At 43.5% G+C, this 16,179-nt stretch overlaps 1 protein-coding gene across 1 annotated transcript; it reads left to right on the top strand.

Annotated features, from left to right (window-relative positions):
• The first annotated feature begins 29 nt into the window (after positions 1-29).
• Positions 30-13,398, top strand: CNR1 (cannabinoid receptor 1). The gene is given in 3 exon segments (XM_010707639.3): positions 30-199; positions 11,846-12,078; positions 12,081-13,398. Coding segments are annotated over 3 exon segments (1,485 nt in total). The 5' UTR covers positions 30-194; the 3' UTR covers positions 13,328-13,398.
• Positions 13,399-16,179: the final 2,781 nt, after the last annotated feature.

The raw sequence follows: 16,179 nt of genomic DNA on the forward strand, positions 1-16,179 counted from the left end.
GTTTGGAGGTGGGGAGGAGGTGGGGGGGGAGGTGAGCAGGAGGAAGGGAGCGAGCGCTGTAAACTTCACACGGGGTTTGTCATGTGAAACCTTCATTTGGTCCGAAACCCTTCAGAGTGACCGTAGGGGTTTCTGTTACATGGGCATCTTTTGTTCCAAAGACGTCTGCACCCCTCCTTTGGGAGCACCCCTGGATGAGGTATGTACCGAGCGCTGGCAGGAGAGAGCTCGTTACCGTGATTGCTGTTTGATTAAGTAAAATGGTGTCGGATGATGAGGTCCGGAGTTTTTTCTTATTGCTAAAATTATCGTGAGTGTTATTTTCTGTGTGCCGGTAAATGATCACAGTGACAGTTTCGGCGTCTTCTTTGAGAAGAAAAAGGGAGGAATGTAAGGCAGAGACAGGCAACAAAATACTCCTCTTGAGTATCTACAAGTTTAAAGCAAACAAACAAACAAAACACAACGTAGTGTGTCTTTTTTAACCTGCTAAAGGTGTGGCAGTGTTTGTTTTCCTTATGTGTATCCTCTTGTTTTCATTGTTATTGTTCACCTTTCCTTAAAGGAATATGGCATTCTCTGCTGGGGGTGGCATTGCTGCTCACAAGGATGGGGAAGGTTCGGGTGTTGTGTGATACAGTATCGAACAGCAAAATGTACAGCCCTGAAAAAATTACTTGGGAAGACCTAATTAATTCTTCCCGGATGACACCTTGTACCCACTGCTTTTCTCTTCTTAGGGGGAAAAAAAAGAAAAAAAAAAAAGTGTGATTGTAGTAGGGATATTTGTTATGCAGGCAGAGTTTATTGAATCAACTGTAAAAGAAATGAGTATAATGTCCTTAAACAGTTTAGAAGATGAATGTGTAATTCCTGATTTGCTTGAGGTTAAAATTAGTCTGGTTGCAACCAGGAACATCTTCGCTTTATTATCCGCTGCTCTTCGGAATGAGAGGCACAACCATTTGAATAGAAGCATTTTAAAACAGAACCGAAAAAAGCTGTAATTGTTGGGTTGAGCCAGCAGGCATCTATTGCTGAGGGGAAAAAGTTGGCAAGGGAAAGAAATGGGTTATTTATCCCACCAACCAGTCAGCAATACGGAAACTCATGGTAATTAAATGGAGATACCTGCAGAGCTCCAGGTGGGAGTGAAAGTGGGTTTTTTGGCATTGTGGGGATGAGCCCGTGGGTGCTTTTCATCCTGCCTGTTGTTCTTTGATGAATGGTGTTAGCTGCGTTGCATGAAAGACACCATTAGGAATCTTCATGCTCTGCTGAAGGAATGGCATCTCATGGCCAACACAAGTCTTTCTGTGTTTGCAGGTTTCTGATTGGGCAACGGAAGTTTACAAAAACTATTTTTTTTTTTTTTCTGGTCATTTCTGACTTTCTTCCCTCCATGTGGCCATCTCCAAGTGCCGGCACACTGTGATTCCTCTGAGAATTTGGTGCTGAAAGTGTTATGTGCTAGAGGGGGAGAGCTCAGGTGGTTCTCCTTTCTGTTGGATGGAGGTAGGTGAGGAGACTAAAGGCGGAGGAGAGTCTAAAACTCTATATTTGCTTAGCATCGACCCCAAATTCTGCAAACAAATCACCAGTCCTGGTTCCACAGGGCTATTTCATGCAGTGCTTCCACTCATCCGATTTCTCTACTTGTGTGCTTTTGAAGAGGAATTACCTTCTCATGTGCAAACTTGGTGACCTCTCTCCAGCTGTGCCATCAGCTACCGGCATCTGCAGAATTCATTTTGTCAACAGTGATTCCTCTTTGCAGATGTCTATGTTGGCTTTATCTCATTCTCCTTGTGAAACAGTAAATAGTTTTAGAGGTTTTAGATAGTTTTGCTGCAATTTCCCAAAAAGGTCGGGCTATCTGCAATGATGAACATTCTCCAAAACTACTCATCAACCACTTAAGTGAGAATTTGGAGGTTTTTCTCCTTGGTAGCAGCAAATTCTCACAATCTGCTGCTGATGTATAATACGTACTGCAGGCAACCCCAGCACTGGGACTTGGCCAAGTTCAAAGCAGCTGTGCAGATGGACAGAGAAGGCAGAAGGCAGAGGGAAATAGACCCTTTTAATCATAACAAGGCTGCTCTTGTTTTCCTATCTATAGTGGAAATGCATGCCAGCCCCTTGTACTTAAAAGCAAGCTTGCAAATGTGCCAGAATAGACAGCAACAGCATTTGTTATTAATGCAAAGTTAAGAATGTGACAACCTGTCTTCTCAGTGTTTCTCTTTATGTCTCCATTTCTCTCCTGACACTGTGCTGCTGCAGAACACGCTCGTCTAATTGCTGTTGGTGGGACCAGAATGCGCCCAGAACTCGGGCTCGTGGAAAGTGTGTGGCTTTGTTAATGCACCAAAAACAGCAATGACCTGTTCTATTGAAATGGTTGTAATGACTTATAAATCAATTGCTCATTAGAAAGAACTACTTTTTTTTTCTTTTTTTTTTCCTGAAGGTGCCATTGTTACCCATGAAAAAGGGTCTGCTTTGCAGCGTAAGGTTGGATCACGTTTTGTTGCGACGTGTGTGCCTCGTACGGGGGCATTATGTTTATGCCTCCCTTCAGCGCTTGCATCCTTTTGTGATGGAGCTGCCCACATCCAGATTACAGAGAAAACAGATATTCCACTCCTGTGTCAGCTAATAAGGTGTCACTCATTATCCTTCAGCTGGAGGAACGGGCTGCTTTGCGCGCTTCAGATGTTGTCTTGTTTGTGTAGATCAAGGCTGGATGGTATCCCATTTTACTTCATCCTGCGTTAACCTTTTTTTATGGCAGTTGTATATTCTTCTCGGGAAGGCGTGCTTACTCACTACAAAGTACTGAGCAGCAGCAGTTCGTTAGGGAGTACTGCAAATTCCATTTCAGCCCTCGCTGGAATAATTTCCATATCTCGCATTTTAGGAAAGCTTTCAAAGTTTGCACTTCGGGGGGTTTGGGGCTCCTACGTTTCCTTCCTGGCAGACATGTGAAATGTGCTCGCTGCTCTGAGAATTCATTATTTTTGCCCATTTCTGCCCCTGTTTACCACAGCGCAGTGCTGGATTCCAGCCTGTGCCCATGCCTGGAGAATGATGCTCAGTAGATTTGGAGTGTGTATGTAGATACCCGTACGTATATGCACTTGCAGAGTAATTTTTACAGGATCTCAGTGATAGATGTGCTAATTTTAGATGATCGTTTTTCCCCAGGAAGGCTGTGTATGGGAGACTTCAGAATGACATTCAGCAGTTATCATGCCTGTAATTCTGTACCCACACCTCTAGCTTGTCTGTTGTCCTCTGGCACCACGAGACAGAGCTTCTGCGTGACAAACACTACTGCAGTGTTTGTGAGACTTTGCATAGTTGTTCTTCTAGGCATGTACCTGTTTGTGTGCATCTATCCGTAAGCTTAGGCATATATATCCCTTGATATCTTTTAACCGTTTCTCTAGATACGATAAAATACTGGTTAGGGTCTCTGCATTTTGTTGTTCGGGTTACTTTGATATCAGATCCTACTGTAATTCTTTCTCACTTCTCTTTTTCTCTCCCTCTCTCTTTTATTTTTAAAGAAAAGCATCTGCATGTTTCAAAGACATACATCATTGCCAAGCAATCTGGTGTAGTGGCTTAATATGCTGGCAAATAATTTCACAAGTTGTTTGTGTGTGTGAAGACAGTATATTTGAATATCATTATATTCAGATTTTAGCTATGAAGAGAGTTATCTGAGCTTATTTAAATTTTATGAAAGGCCAGACAGCTTCAGAAACGAAAGAACGTGTTATATTTTTCATCGGAGTGTGTAGTTCTGCCCTTTAGTTGTGCTGATGGTGTGGGACATGGTGCTAACCTAAGTCTTTTCTGTCCCAGCATGCATCTGAGCACTGCCCATGTTTGCTGGCCTGATGGCAGTTTTTGGGGGAGGGCAGCAGTAAAAGGAGCACTGCTTCGCAACGTGCCGCTGACCTCAGCACTAGGTTTGTGCCATCATTTGTGAATCCTGCAGCTCGTTTTTCTTTCCAGTGTGTTTATCCATTGTATGGTCATTTGGTTTGAGCGTCCTGCCTGCCTTTTCACCTCCGAGGTGTGGATCCTGTGCTTCATTTTCATAAGGAACCTGCTGTTTCTTCATGTCCCTGCCCAGATGGACTCTGCCAGCCATCCCCAGCTCAGTGCCATGTGTCTGTCTGTACCATCTCAGTGACCTGGCACATGATGGCTTCTCGGAGCCCTTTGCATCTTCTCTTGCCCTTTGAATACAAATCAAAAATGGGCTTTCAACAGAGCAAGCTGTTGCCTGTGGAGCAGTGGGTCTGTTCTTTCTTATGCTGAAATCTGAACATCCCACTGGCTATATCCTTCAGCTTGTGGAGGCATCTCTGAAGTTCTCTGAGCTCAGATCAGGGTGGTTTTCTCTCCTGAGTTTTCTTCTACACCCAAACTGCTTTCCCTGAGTTGATCACAAAGTCAGTTATTCACTTTTCCCCGAATCTGCATCCCAGGGGCTCCTTGTCTTCTTCCTTACCTTTCCCTGGTTTGCTCCCATCTCACTTGGAGACATCCTTTCCTCTTTCATTGCAGCCCCAATCACACCACCACTTAACCCCCGCTACTTCGGCTTTCAGTGTCTTTGCTATCTAGCGAAGACTTTGATTAAAACTTGTTTCTGCCAGTGTCTCACAGGGGGGAAGGAGGAGAGCAGTCATGCACTCTGTGTGGTTTATTAAGATTTCTCCCCAGAGCCTGATTGTTTTTTTTCTTCCTTTCTAGTTCTAATCCATACTCTTTTAATAAAGCTCGCTAATATTTTCTATCGCTACAAATTCTTGACCTTATTTCTTCTGCTCCAGCTGTTATGTGGAAGCTGTTTTCTCACAGCAGTTAGCTCTTTCTTTCTGTTAATAAGTGCATTTTTCCCCCCACTTTCATTCTCCAGACACCAGGTCCTTCTGGGGACCTTTAGCATTTAGCATCCAATGCAATCTGGGTCCTTGAAGCCCTGCTCTGCTCTTTGCAGCTGCTTCTCTCTCTTCAGCTACATCTCGTGTGCTGAGCTGATGTCTCTTCTCGGTATTTCCAGGAAATTGAGTGCTCAGTACCCATCTCTTTTGCACCTTGCTGGACTTCTCTGTCCCCATGTAGCATTTATGTCAATTCTGCCCAGCAGTACTAAGTGTCTGCACCTTTTGACATTAGAGATTGGTGAAAAAAGATGCAGGGAAGTAAATCATTTCTATTGGAATATTGAAATCTGGAATAAATCCTCTTGTTAAAAAAAAAAAAAAGTTTGAGAGTTCAAAACTGACCAACTTGATGAGTTTTCACCTGTTTTCTTTAAAATATCTATTCTGTAGCACTGTATCAAACTGTTCTTACTACCTGCTATTTCTCTTTTTTTAAGAAGCTGATCCTACAACGGGAGCTCCACAATTTCCATTTCATATGATTCATACTGCAACAAGCCTATTTGTTGCCTCCCTAAACCCTGTCTTCAGATACTTGTGAGGTATATAAACTATGAAAGGTCCTGAAATCCTATTTCATACCATGTCTCTGTTATCTTAGGACAGCGACTTTGCGTCCCCTTCTTGACCCCAGAGGACAGACAGGCTGTGTGGCTGTGCCACCATTAATGCAGACTGATGATCCCCTCTCAGTATTTTGCCTTGTCCAGAACAATTGTGTTTCTCAAGCTGAGAGGTTTTGAGCAAAATCAGAGCTCTGGAAGGTTTTCGTGGCCAGGCGGGGCAGCTGTCCCCACTCTTTCCCCTACCGCTGCGTGATTCAAATGCTTCTCTGAATATGGGAGACACCAGTTGTGATCCTTGGTTTGCTTAAAAGACAAGGGGCTCCAAACTATGCTTCCCACTTGCCAGGCATGCTGGAATATCAGTTAGTGCCTGTATTTCTAGTTGTTTAACTCTTGGTATAAAGTAAAACAACTCAAGAGGACCGGCAGAGCAGATGCCATCATGCTTAGCAATTCTGTAGCAAACGTGGCAGAACTTCATCCCTGCCTCAGAAGGGCTTCAGCCCCTCTGCACTGAGGTGGCTGTGTGTGCCCTGGCTGGGTGGGAAGTGAGACAGGGCCTCTTTCCTCTGTGCCCACAAGGTGAGTGGGCACACTCACCTCACTGACACAACTGAGGAGGGAGGAAGTGAGGTATTTTCTTTTAAAAACATTGTCCATCACTAGTTAATGCTTCTTTTTTCCTTCTCTTTTTTCGTCCCCAACTGTTTGGCTTTTGTCATTCATACTGTTGGCTGCAAGATGCCTGGGGGGTGTCGTTTAAGGACAGCTCACCCCCAGATTAGAGCAATCCAGCCCCCATTTTGCTAGAGTGCAAATGGTGTGTTAATGAGCATAAATAACCAGGTAGCTGTGGTTTCTGGCTAATTAATTTTCAACTTACTTACAAGAGATATCTTTCAGCATAAGTACCAAATTTGGCTCAGCACTTGCATGCAGATATTATCCCATAGCTGGCAGCGCACTGCTGTAAGGTGGTAGCACCCTCAGTTTGCTCCTGTCCTAGCTTCGGTGCTCTATCCTGACTCCACTCAGAGAAAATTCCCACTGAAGTGGGTGCAAGTGTTCCTGAACTAGGACTGACAGCATATTTCCTATTTATAGCCTAGAAACTGCGCAGTGTTGGAGATGTAGTAGTAGAACAATAAATAGGAAAGGGGTAACATGGCTCTCATGTTCTCAACGTTTTTTTCTTGCTGAGTCTTAGAGTGACATTTCTCAGGCTGTTTCTTTCTCGAAGGCATGGAAACCTCATCCTGTCCTCAAAGCAGTATTGTTCATCACCGTATGGGATAAGGTAATTATTAGCCATATAAATTTTCATTTTATAGGACAGTTTTAATTCCTGGAGGCCAACAGTTACTGTAGTGGATCTCCGTTCTCATGCATGTTTTCAGCTGAGTGCACATGGTTATAAATTACTGCTCTTTCTCCCAGGGCAGTATTTCTGGACCTGGTGCAGTTGTGGTCCCAGTATTCAGGGCGCTGTGCAGACTTGTCAGAAGAGACAGCCCTCCTCTGAAGGACTTGCAAGCCTTACCACGTGGAGCAAGTCTCCTTCCTGCATTTGTGCATCTTTGTGCATTCAAAATTGTTTCAATTATACCTACTTGTCCTTTAGCCCGTTCTTAATTAGCTGTCAGTATCATAGCAGAAATGTATAGGTATGGAGATCAAAATATTTTAAAATAGAAACTCAACGGTTTTGATTGTGAATTTCCCTTTCTTGTTTTGATTCCTTTTCTTTTCATATCAGCGCTATTTCAGTTATCGGTATCATCGCTGTATTGCTCGTAATTACTTTCTGAGGAAGAACGTCAAATGTTCACTGTTTCTATTCAGGCTATTAAAATTGCTCTATCAATCATCCCCTTTTGAAAATTATAATAAATTCTGCCCTTCTTTAGATAACTACTAAAACTTCCCAGTTTTCCTTCTCCCCCAAAGCAGCAGGAGAAGATAGATTGCAGCATTTTAAGAAAGTCACCTTCTTCTTCCCTGTGTGAACTGGTCCTGTGGCAAATCAGAAATCAAGAGGGGTTGGAATTCTCCCTGTTGTCCAAGATGAGTTCCCAGCCTTTTATGCATTAACTGATTTAGATTTTATCTAAGGGATCTTGATACTCTGCTAGCACCTAGACATTCTGTAGGCTGTGCAGAACCATGCAGCAGAGGGCAGTGGTAAGAGTTGCCCTTCCCTTCACCCATTCTTCACATCTGAAGGAAGGAGACTTACAAAGTTGGGAGTGTCTTCAACTGTCAGCTGATGTTTAGTGTGTTTGGACCCTGGCAAAGCAGGCTGGAAGAACAGGACAGATGAAGTTAAATCCAGGTCTGAAGACAGCTCGCTGAGATGTTCATAAAAGCCGCTCCATCTAGTGGTAGCTGCTTTGCACAGCCAGTCTGGCAGTGCCAGCCAGCAGCCCCAGATTTAGGAGAGAAGTAGCACCATCTAAAACGGTGTGCAGCTATTGGCTTTTCTGGTTGTATTCTTCAGGATAAAAGACACTTGACGTTTTTATCTTTTTTTTAAAATCATGATCCATCATCAGAATTCATTACTTACTGCGAGTTGCTGCATGCACTCACATAAATACACTGACAGTTTTGAGTGCCGGCATCGGCAAGGGCTCTTACTCATCTTTAATCATCATTTCTGTTCTTCTTAAAGCCATTTTAAAATAAGCAAACTTGTGGAGGTCATCGAGGAAAAGAAGCAAGCTGAGAGCTTCAGGGATTAAATCCTCAGCAGGAAGAGTGGCTCCTGGCTGGGCAGGAGGGCTTTCCCTCACCAGGCTCTGGGCTTAGCTGCAGCATAGAACCCTCTCCCAGAGCCTCTCTCCAAAGGGAGGGATTGACATGAGGGCCCTTCTTCTGCCAAGGAGGCTGTGAAATGCTTCAGGGCTCCCAGGAGCAATGGATCTCAAGTCATTGGTTTGTGTTGAAGGAAAGCCAACCGGGAAGAACTGGCCACGTGGCTTCTGATGGGGTGCCCCCTGCTCAGGGGGCCATGCCTGCCAGGTGCCCACCTGTGCCTGCAGACAGTGGAGCTCAGCACTGAGCATCGTGTGGTGCCAGCCCTCATAACTCACCAAACAAAGGTACCAACGTTTTGGTCTCTGCCAACCCGTGCATCACCTCAGACCCTAAACTGGACACTTCTGGTAGCCCTGATGGCAAAGTCCAGCCTTGTTTTCAGTAGGCAACAAAGGAAAACATTATTTCAGTGCATTTCAGTATTATAGTTTATACTGGGACGAGCTAGCATCTAAATTAAAATGTCAGTGAAGTACAATTCCAGATCACGTGAATGGCTGTTTTACTGCAACTTTAATAAAAATCAACTGCTGCTTGAATAGGTGCGTGCACACATACTGCTAGAAATTTCCAATTATGATATTCCCAGCAGCAAACAACAACAAAATTAATGTCAGCTGCATCCCTCAAAGCCTAAACTGCACCACTAATGAACTCTCAAGTACTCTCAAAGAAAACTCTTTGCAGAAACAATAAGGTAGAAATTACTGTAATAATCTGAATATAAAAATACAGAGAAAAGAAATCATTGAAATTCAAAGTAAGACTTGCCTCTCCTGATCCCATTAACCACGTTGTTAGCATAGCATATGCATGCATAGTGATATTGTCACATAGCTCACTGACACCTCTAAAAGAGCACAGAGGAATCCTTGTTCTTTCATTTGTATTTCAAACAGAGGTAGGGGTTGTAGCACGGCTGGCACCTTATGATGAGGCCATATACTTAACGCGCCTTCAGCGGGAACTAACTGCCTGGTAACAATTTGTTTGTCTGTCTGGCAGAAGTGTTTGGTTGCATACAATTTTCAAAGGTTTACTCAAACATAATCTTCTCGACACGAGGCTGTGGCTGTATTCATTAAAATGGTTGTCTTTCTTCTGACAGAAATAAGCCAAAGTGAGTACCACAGCCATCATTACGTGTTTATAGAATGACTTGGGTTTTGTTCTTATTCTCAGTACCTTTCAAATGAACACCATTTTCTTCACTCCTGGTTTTAAACTGATGTTATAAAGCCAAGTTTGAAGTTGCCAAATTTCACCCAACACACGCTTGTCAGCAGGGTCATTTTTGCAACACATACAATCTTTGAAAACTAACAGGAACATCTGGAAGGTGCCTTTTGGAAGAAAAGTACCTTATGTGTTAAATTATTGCAGTTCATTTTTAATGTGCACTTCAGCGGCATTTCGCTCCTGCACTAATCAAACCCTCAGAATTTAATTCCTTAATATATTTCAAACTTATCTAATAATTATTTTATTACTTGTGGAGCAATAATGTCTGTGAAAACTGGCAGTGAGTATCTGTGTTGCATATGGGACTGTCCTGTGCATCCTGGCTTGTTTGTAGCCCTTCTTGCAAGCTGCACTGACATTGCAGTGTCTTCTGAAAGTGAGGGTTCATATTCTTCCTGTAATGCTACGTGTCTAGGCCTACTGAATAAAATGGGAAACATTCCATTAATGAACTATGGAGGAATTCTCAGTTGTTAGATACCAAGTCAACACACAGTATAAATATATCAGCCGCCAAATGATCTTGGCTTCTTTTGGAAATCCTCATGGTTTCTCCTCTTTTTAAGTGCTATTGTAGAATTGTAGAATCATAGAATGGTGTAGGTTGGATGGGATTTTAAAGATGATCTTGTTCCAACCCTCTGCACCTCTTTCTTTCAGTTTTTATGGAAAAACTTGGGTAGGTACAGAGCATGTTTATTCTTTCAGAATTGTGGTCAGAAGTACTCTTGATTTTGGCTACTAATCTCTGGTGGCCTGTCTGGACATTTATTGTCAGTTGTGTAAAGTGAAGAAGTTAGGTCAACACAAGCCTGTGTTTGGCTTCTGGGATTTCTTGAGCATCTCAAACAATTTTCTCCATTCTAAAAGCATGAAGAAGTTTGCTTTTCTTACTGCTGCTGATGTAATCATCTGGGTGTCCCATAGCAGATGCAGAATAGCTGAAATAATGATTCTAGCTTTTTGCATTCACTGACTGCCGCTTTGGCGATGGAAGGGGACCTAAAGCAGGTGTTCAATGTATATTCAGGGAGTGTTGTGTGGATGAAGTTACATAAAGGAGCACAGCATAAAAAGAGCTGTGAGACCAGTCTTACATGTTGATGTACAGATGATGCTTAGTTGCTGATAAGCATACTCTCCCAAGGGTACCGTGACCAGGAAATACATCCTGCACAAATCATCAGCCTCAAGCAGAAGCTTGGCGTAACAGAACTCAGAGACTGATGGCTCCCTGGGCATCTTCTGCTGTTTCCTACTTCTGAGGGGACTGAGTGTCTTCAAGGGTGTCCTCAACTGGAAGAGTTATGTTGCCACGTTTCTTGTGGGAGCAGTGGTTCTCTTGTCCCTCTCACCCAGAGTTTTGGCCACAGCTTCGCACTGCTGCCAAACTTTGCACCATGTTTTCCTAAGTGATTGTGAACTCTCCTGATGGAGCCTTCCGATCCAGACAGAATGAGTCGCTGTTACACCTGCTGATTTTGCAGCGCTGCTCATTTTTCCTGAAACTGTGGAGAGAGCTAGGTAAACACCCACTTTCCCTTGTAGTCCAAGCATCCTAGTTACTTAGGTTTGCCTAGGTAGGAATTGAATACTGAAACTTTATCCAGGTTTTGCATTTATAGATAAATGTGCTATAGATGCCGATCAATTTTTAATAATAATCTCAGGATCTTAGTAGAGCTCAAATTACTGTGACGGAATCATGTGAATATGCCGACAACTGGGTGAACCGTGAAATTTAGAGTGCGTGGCTCCTTTTCTGTTCTCTGCATTGTCAGGTTTTCAAAACCCTTGGTGCCTTTTGAAAGGAAAGCAATAAAGGTGATGATTCAGTTTAATGCTGTTCTTGCAGTGGCACTTGGTATTATCTAAATGAAGCAAGCCCAAGGAATATTGGTCTGCAAGGTACTTAGCAATCAGAAGCTAAGTTCAGATCTAGAGAAAAATATCTTTCTGGTGGAGCAGCTCAAAACGTTTTGATGAGAAATGAAAATTACCTTTCTGTAGAATACTCAGTGCTCCATACTTCCAGTTTTTTGCACCACTTCTAGGGTAATATAATTTTGGTGAAATCTCGGTGATTTCTTTCTAAGTGCTCAAGTCATTTTGACTCCCGCAAGTGGTAAAGGCTAGACCTGAACTGAATACAGGAGGAAAGTCGATTTTGTTTGACGCAGTTCAGCTAAGTTGTTTGTGGAGTTTGTCTCCCTGTTTATCTTAACAAAGTTTGATCTTTTCCCCTTCTAGGATTTCCTCAGATGACTTTTTCCATCCTCCAAGTCTCTTTGAAACCAACAAGACTGAGGTTATGAAGTCAATCCTAGATGGCCTTGCAGATACAACTTTCCGAACAATTACAACAGATCTCCTTTACGTGGGCTCCAACGATATCCAGTACGAAGACATGAAAGGCGACATGGCATCCAAGCTGGGATACTACCCCCAGAAGTTCCCTCTCTCCTCCTTTAGGGGTGATCCTTTCCAAGAAAAATGACTGCAGGAGATGATCCCCTGCTAAGCATTATTCCCTCAGACCAGATCAATATCACAGAGTTTTACAACAAGTCCTTGTCCACGTTTAAGGAAAATGAGGAGAACATACAGTGTGGGGAGAACTTCATGGATATGGAGTGCTTTATGATCCTGAACCCCAGCCAGCAGCTGGCCATCGCTGTGCTGTCGCTCACCCTGGGCACTTTCACAGTCCTAGAGAACCTCCTGGTCCTGTGTGTCATCCTCCACTCCCGAAGCCTGCGGTGTAGACCCTCTTACCATTTCATAGGCAGCCTGGCTGTGGCCGACCTCCTGGGCAGTGTGATTTTTGTCTACAGTTTTGTTGATTTCCATGTGTTCCACAGGAAGGACAGCCCCAACGTCTTCTTGTTCAAGCTGGGTGGAGTTACTGCCTCCTTCACTGCCTCTGTAGGTAGCCTTTTTCTCACGGCAATAGACCGGTACATATCTATACACAGGCCGCTAGCTTACAAAAGGATTGTAACCCGACCAAAGGCTGTCGTTGCATTTTGTGTGATGTGGACCATTGCCATTGTAATAGCTGTTCTTCCGCTGCTCGGCTGGAACTGCAAAAAGCTCAACTCCGTGTGTTCAGATATATTCCCTCTCATCGATGAGACGTACCTGATGTTCTGGATCGGGGTCACCAGCATCCTCTTGCTGTTCATTGTCTATGCCTATATGTACATACTGTGGAAGGCACACAGCCACGCTGTTCGCATGCTTCAGCGTGGCACGCAGAAAAGCATAATCATTCAGAGTGCAGAGGATGGGAAAGTACAGATCACTAGACCTGATCAAACTCGTATGGACATCAGGTTAGCCAAAACCTTGGTCCTTATTCTAGTCGTTTTAATCATATGCTGGGGTCCTCTCCTCGCCATAATGGTGTACGATGTCTTTGGGAAAATGAACAAGCTCATCAAGACTGTCTTTGCCTTCTGTAGCATGCTCTGTCTGCTGAATTCGACAGTGAATCCCATCATCTACGCTCTGAGGAGCAAGGACTTGAGACATGCCTTCCGGAGCATGTTCCCCACCTGCGAAGGGACTGCACAGCCTCTGGATAACAGCATGGAGTCTGACTGCCAGCACAAACATGCCAACAACGCAGGAAACATGCACAGGGCTGCTGAGAGCTGCATTAAGAGCACAGTTAAGATTGCCAAAGTGACCATGTCTGTCTCCACAGACACGACTGCTGAAGCGTTGTAAGTCAGAGACTTCTCAGTGTTGTGAGAAAAGGAGTTAGTTAAAAAAAAAATAATTAAACAGAGAATACCAAACCCGTGGCGTAACGTGTTTGTACCTCCCTGTAATATCTTTTTGGTTTGTCATTGTAAGCTAAGCAATGGTTGTGTTAAGAGCATTACCATCAGCCAATTCTTCAAGTTTTACAATTAGGGATCCAAGATAAATTTTCAAAAGTTGTTTTGGTTTTTTTTCCCCTCAAAAAGTATTTACTGGATAATAGCGAGTTTCCTGCAAGTGCACAGAGAAAACACCAAGCTAGCAAAAGTTCCTTTTAGAGGTGTGAAGAAAAATTGTGAAACCTAATTGAAAACTAATGCATCCTAAACCAATACCATTCAATAAGAAAAAGCCTTGTAATCATGCTGTCCATCTCAATGTGAAATGTATTTCATGTCTGTAAGTAATAGGAGTTTTTGATTTTTTCCTAAAAGCGGCAGTGCTGAGTTTTAGAAATTTTGTAAAATGTGTTGTGTCCTGTGAATTGTATGCTGTTTTATTATGTGTTATTGATATTTGTCCAATTAAACAAAGTGATAAGGTAGATTTATGTGGAAATAATGTGAAATGTGATATGTAAACCCCATTGAAAACACTTACTGTATTTGAAGAGTTCCTATGAGCTATTTTGGAAATTTTACACTTCTAGTGGTCTTCTGTGGACTTAGGAGAGAGGCTTTGTGTTCTTTTACTAAAATTACTTCCCTACTACCTTTTATTTTCACGTGCATATGAGAATAACAGCAACAAAGGAATAGAGGAGGAATATAAGAGAGGAATGCTCTGGTTCAGACTTTTAAATACCGCTGCGTTTATACAGAAGGACATTTACTGTTGTACAGACTTATCTCCCTTCCCTTGGGTGTTGTGTGAATATGAACGCTGAAACGAAGGTCCCGGATTTTGGCTCCTTGAGTCACATGCTGGTGCTGGACCACTGAAAACAGCATGTGTCCAGCTCCATGTGTGATGTAATCACTGTGCCGTGGATGTATACTTGAAGTGTGTTACATTCCTGTACCCTAGGTTTAAGCCAGTTCAGAGCCTGAGATGCCGGACTTCAGCCTTCACTCAAAGGGGAGGAAGTATTGTCAGATTTAGGCATTTTCTTATCGTGTGAGCGTGTATATAAATAAATATCCATGTGTATGTACGTGTGTATGTGTGTGTGTGTGTGTAAGTATAATAAGTGTGAGTCATGGTAGCGTAACTAAGATAGGACACTATGACCAAATGTAAGCTGTATTTCTTGTTGCACGCTTTGCACACAAATTCTGTTTCTAAAATTGAGTTCTTCCAACTGATTGCTGACGAAGGTACCATATTGCGAACATACAGATCCAGCACTGAGGGGTGTATCCATGTGCTAGAGAAAACAACCTTCCAGCTGTGCTTGAGAATGAAATGCAGCAAGACAGTCAGGTGTGAGCCAACTCTGACCACTGGAGTGGATGTTGAGGGTGTTATGGAATTGGAGGACGCCAGGAATAAAGGAGTATTCAAATCTGATTGTGTGAAATTAGGTGAGTCTCACTGTGAAACTAGAGTACAGAGGACAAGGTGTGATTTCATCAGCTTCGAGGAAGGTGAAGTTACTTGTGAAAATGGAGACTCTGCTCTGTAGTGGGATTGTGTTTGACACCTGGGTTTTCCATAAGGAGGATGTTGCTAGTGTTTAAGGCATGGATACTGTCTAACATTGAAGGTACTGTGTCCTGTTCTCTGCTGCCTTCCTTTTTTGGACTGTTTCCTCACACCTCTCCTAGCTGCTTTCTGCCAAAATGACTGTGAATGTGGCCTACCCCGCTAGCTGCCTGGTGCGTGCCACAGGTGGAGTGACTCCCTCAGTGACACTGGGCCAGCAGAGCTGCTGTCCTGTCACATAGGGAAGGAGAGAAGGGTGGTAGCCTTGAGGTTGCTGGCCACCAGGATGTCTCCATGGCGTTTGGAAGTGGTAGTGCAGGCCAGAGCAGCTGGTAGCAGAAAAGGCCAAGCTGAACTTACCTAGCAGCTCTTTGGTGGCAGAGGTGGCTGCGAGTTCAGGGCACTCAGATACTGTGTTGATGGCACCTTGCAGAGATCTCCTCAGGAGAGGTACTGAGGTACTGGGCAGCAAAAGTTATGGGAGTATTCTCTTCCACCTCCCTCCCTGCAGCTGAACTGAGTGGTGGGACAGGACATCCCGCCCCTGAGTAGGCCAGGGCAGGTCTTTCTCGTATCTAGATGTAGTCCTTCCTAAAGCAATCCTCTTAGAGAAGAGGGGGGAATCCCACCTAAATGTAAAGGTATTTTAAGAGCCATTTTTGAAACTGTCTTCTTGTGAATTAAATGCAAACTTTGTGGACTTTCGTCGTGCATTAGAGTTCTAAATTTTATGTGATAAATCATGGGACAATGGGGCTGTCTTGGCACTTGGTGCTTACTGATAGAATAAGAAATAGCATCCTGTGAAACGTTACCGTCTATCATCAGGATCTTCATTTGCATAATGAGTTTTTCTAAAGCTCTGGGAACTGTGTCGGTTCACTTAGAATCATTTATTCAAGAGGTGGCAACCATTTGCCTACAAGTTGCACATGGAGTGGGACGGCTAATTCATTAGCAAAACCTGCTGCCATTCCGAGATAAGCTGTACTTCACCTTCAGCTCTAGCAGTTCCCCATTTGCAGCTGACTACCTTCACCTAGCGATAGCACAGCCGACCTGTGCTCTACAGCCACCCACACTGTCACCACCCAACCAGTGAGAGTCGCCATTATGTGTACCTGAAAACTCCAAATGTCGTATAGCTGTAAGAAGATCATTCGTGTTACATG

The sequence above is a fragment of the Meleagris gallopavo genome, chromosome 2 (genome assembly GCF_000146605.3).
Source record: "Meleagris gallopavo isolate NT-WF06-2002-E0010 breed Aviagen turkey brand Nicholas breeding stock chromosome 2, Turkey_5.1, whole genome shotgun sequence".
Taxonomy (NCBI): Eukaryota; Metazoa; Chordata; class Aves; order Galliformes; family Phasianidae; genus Meleagris; species Meleagris gallopavo.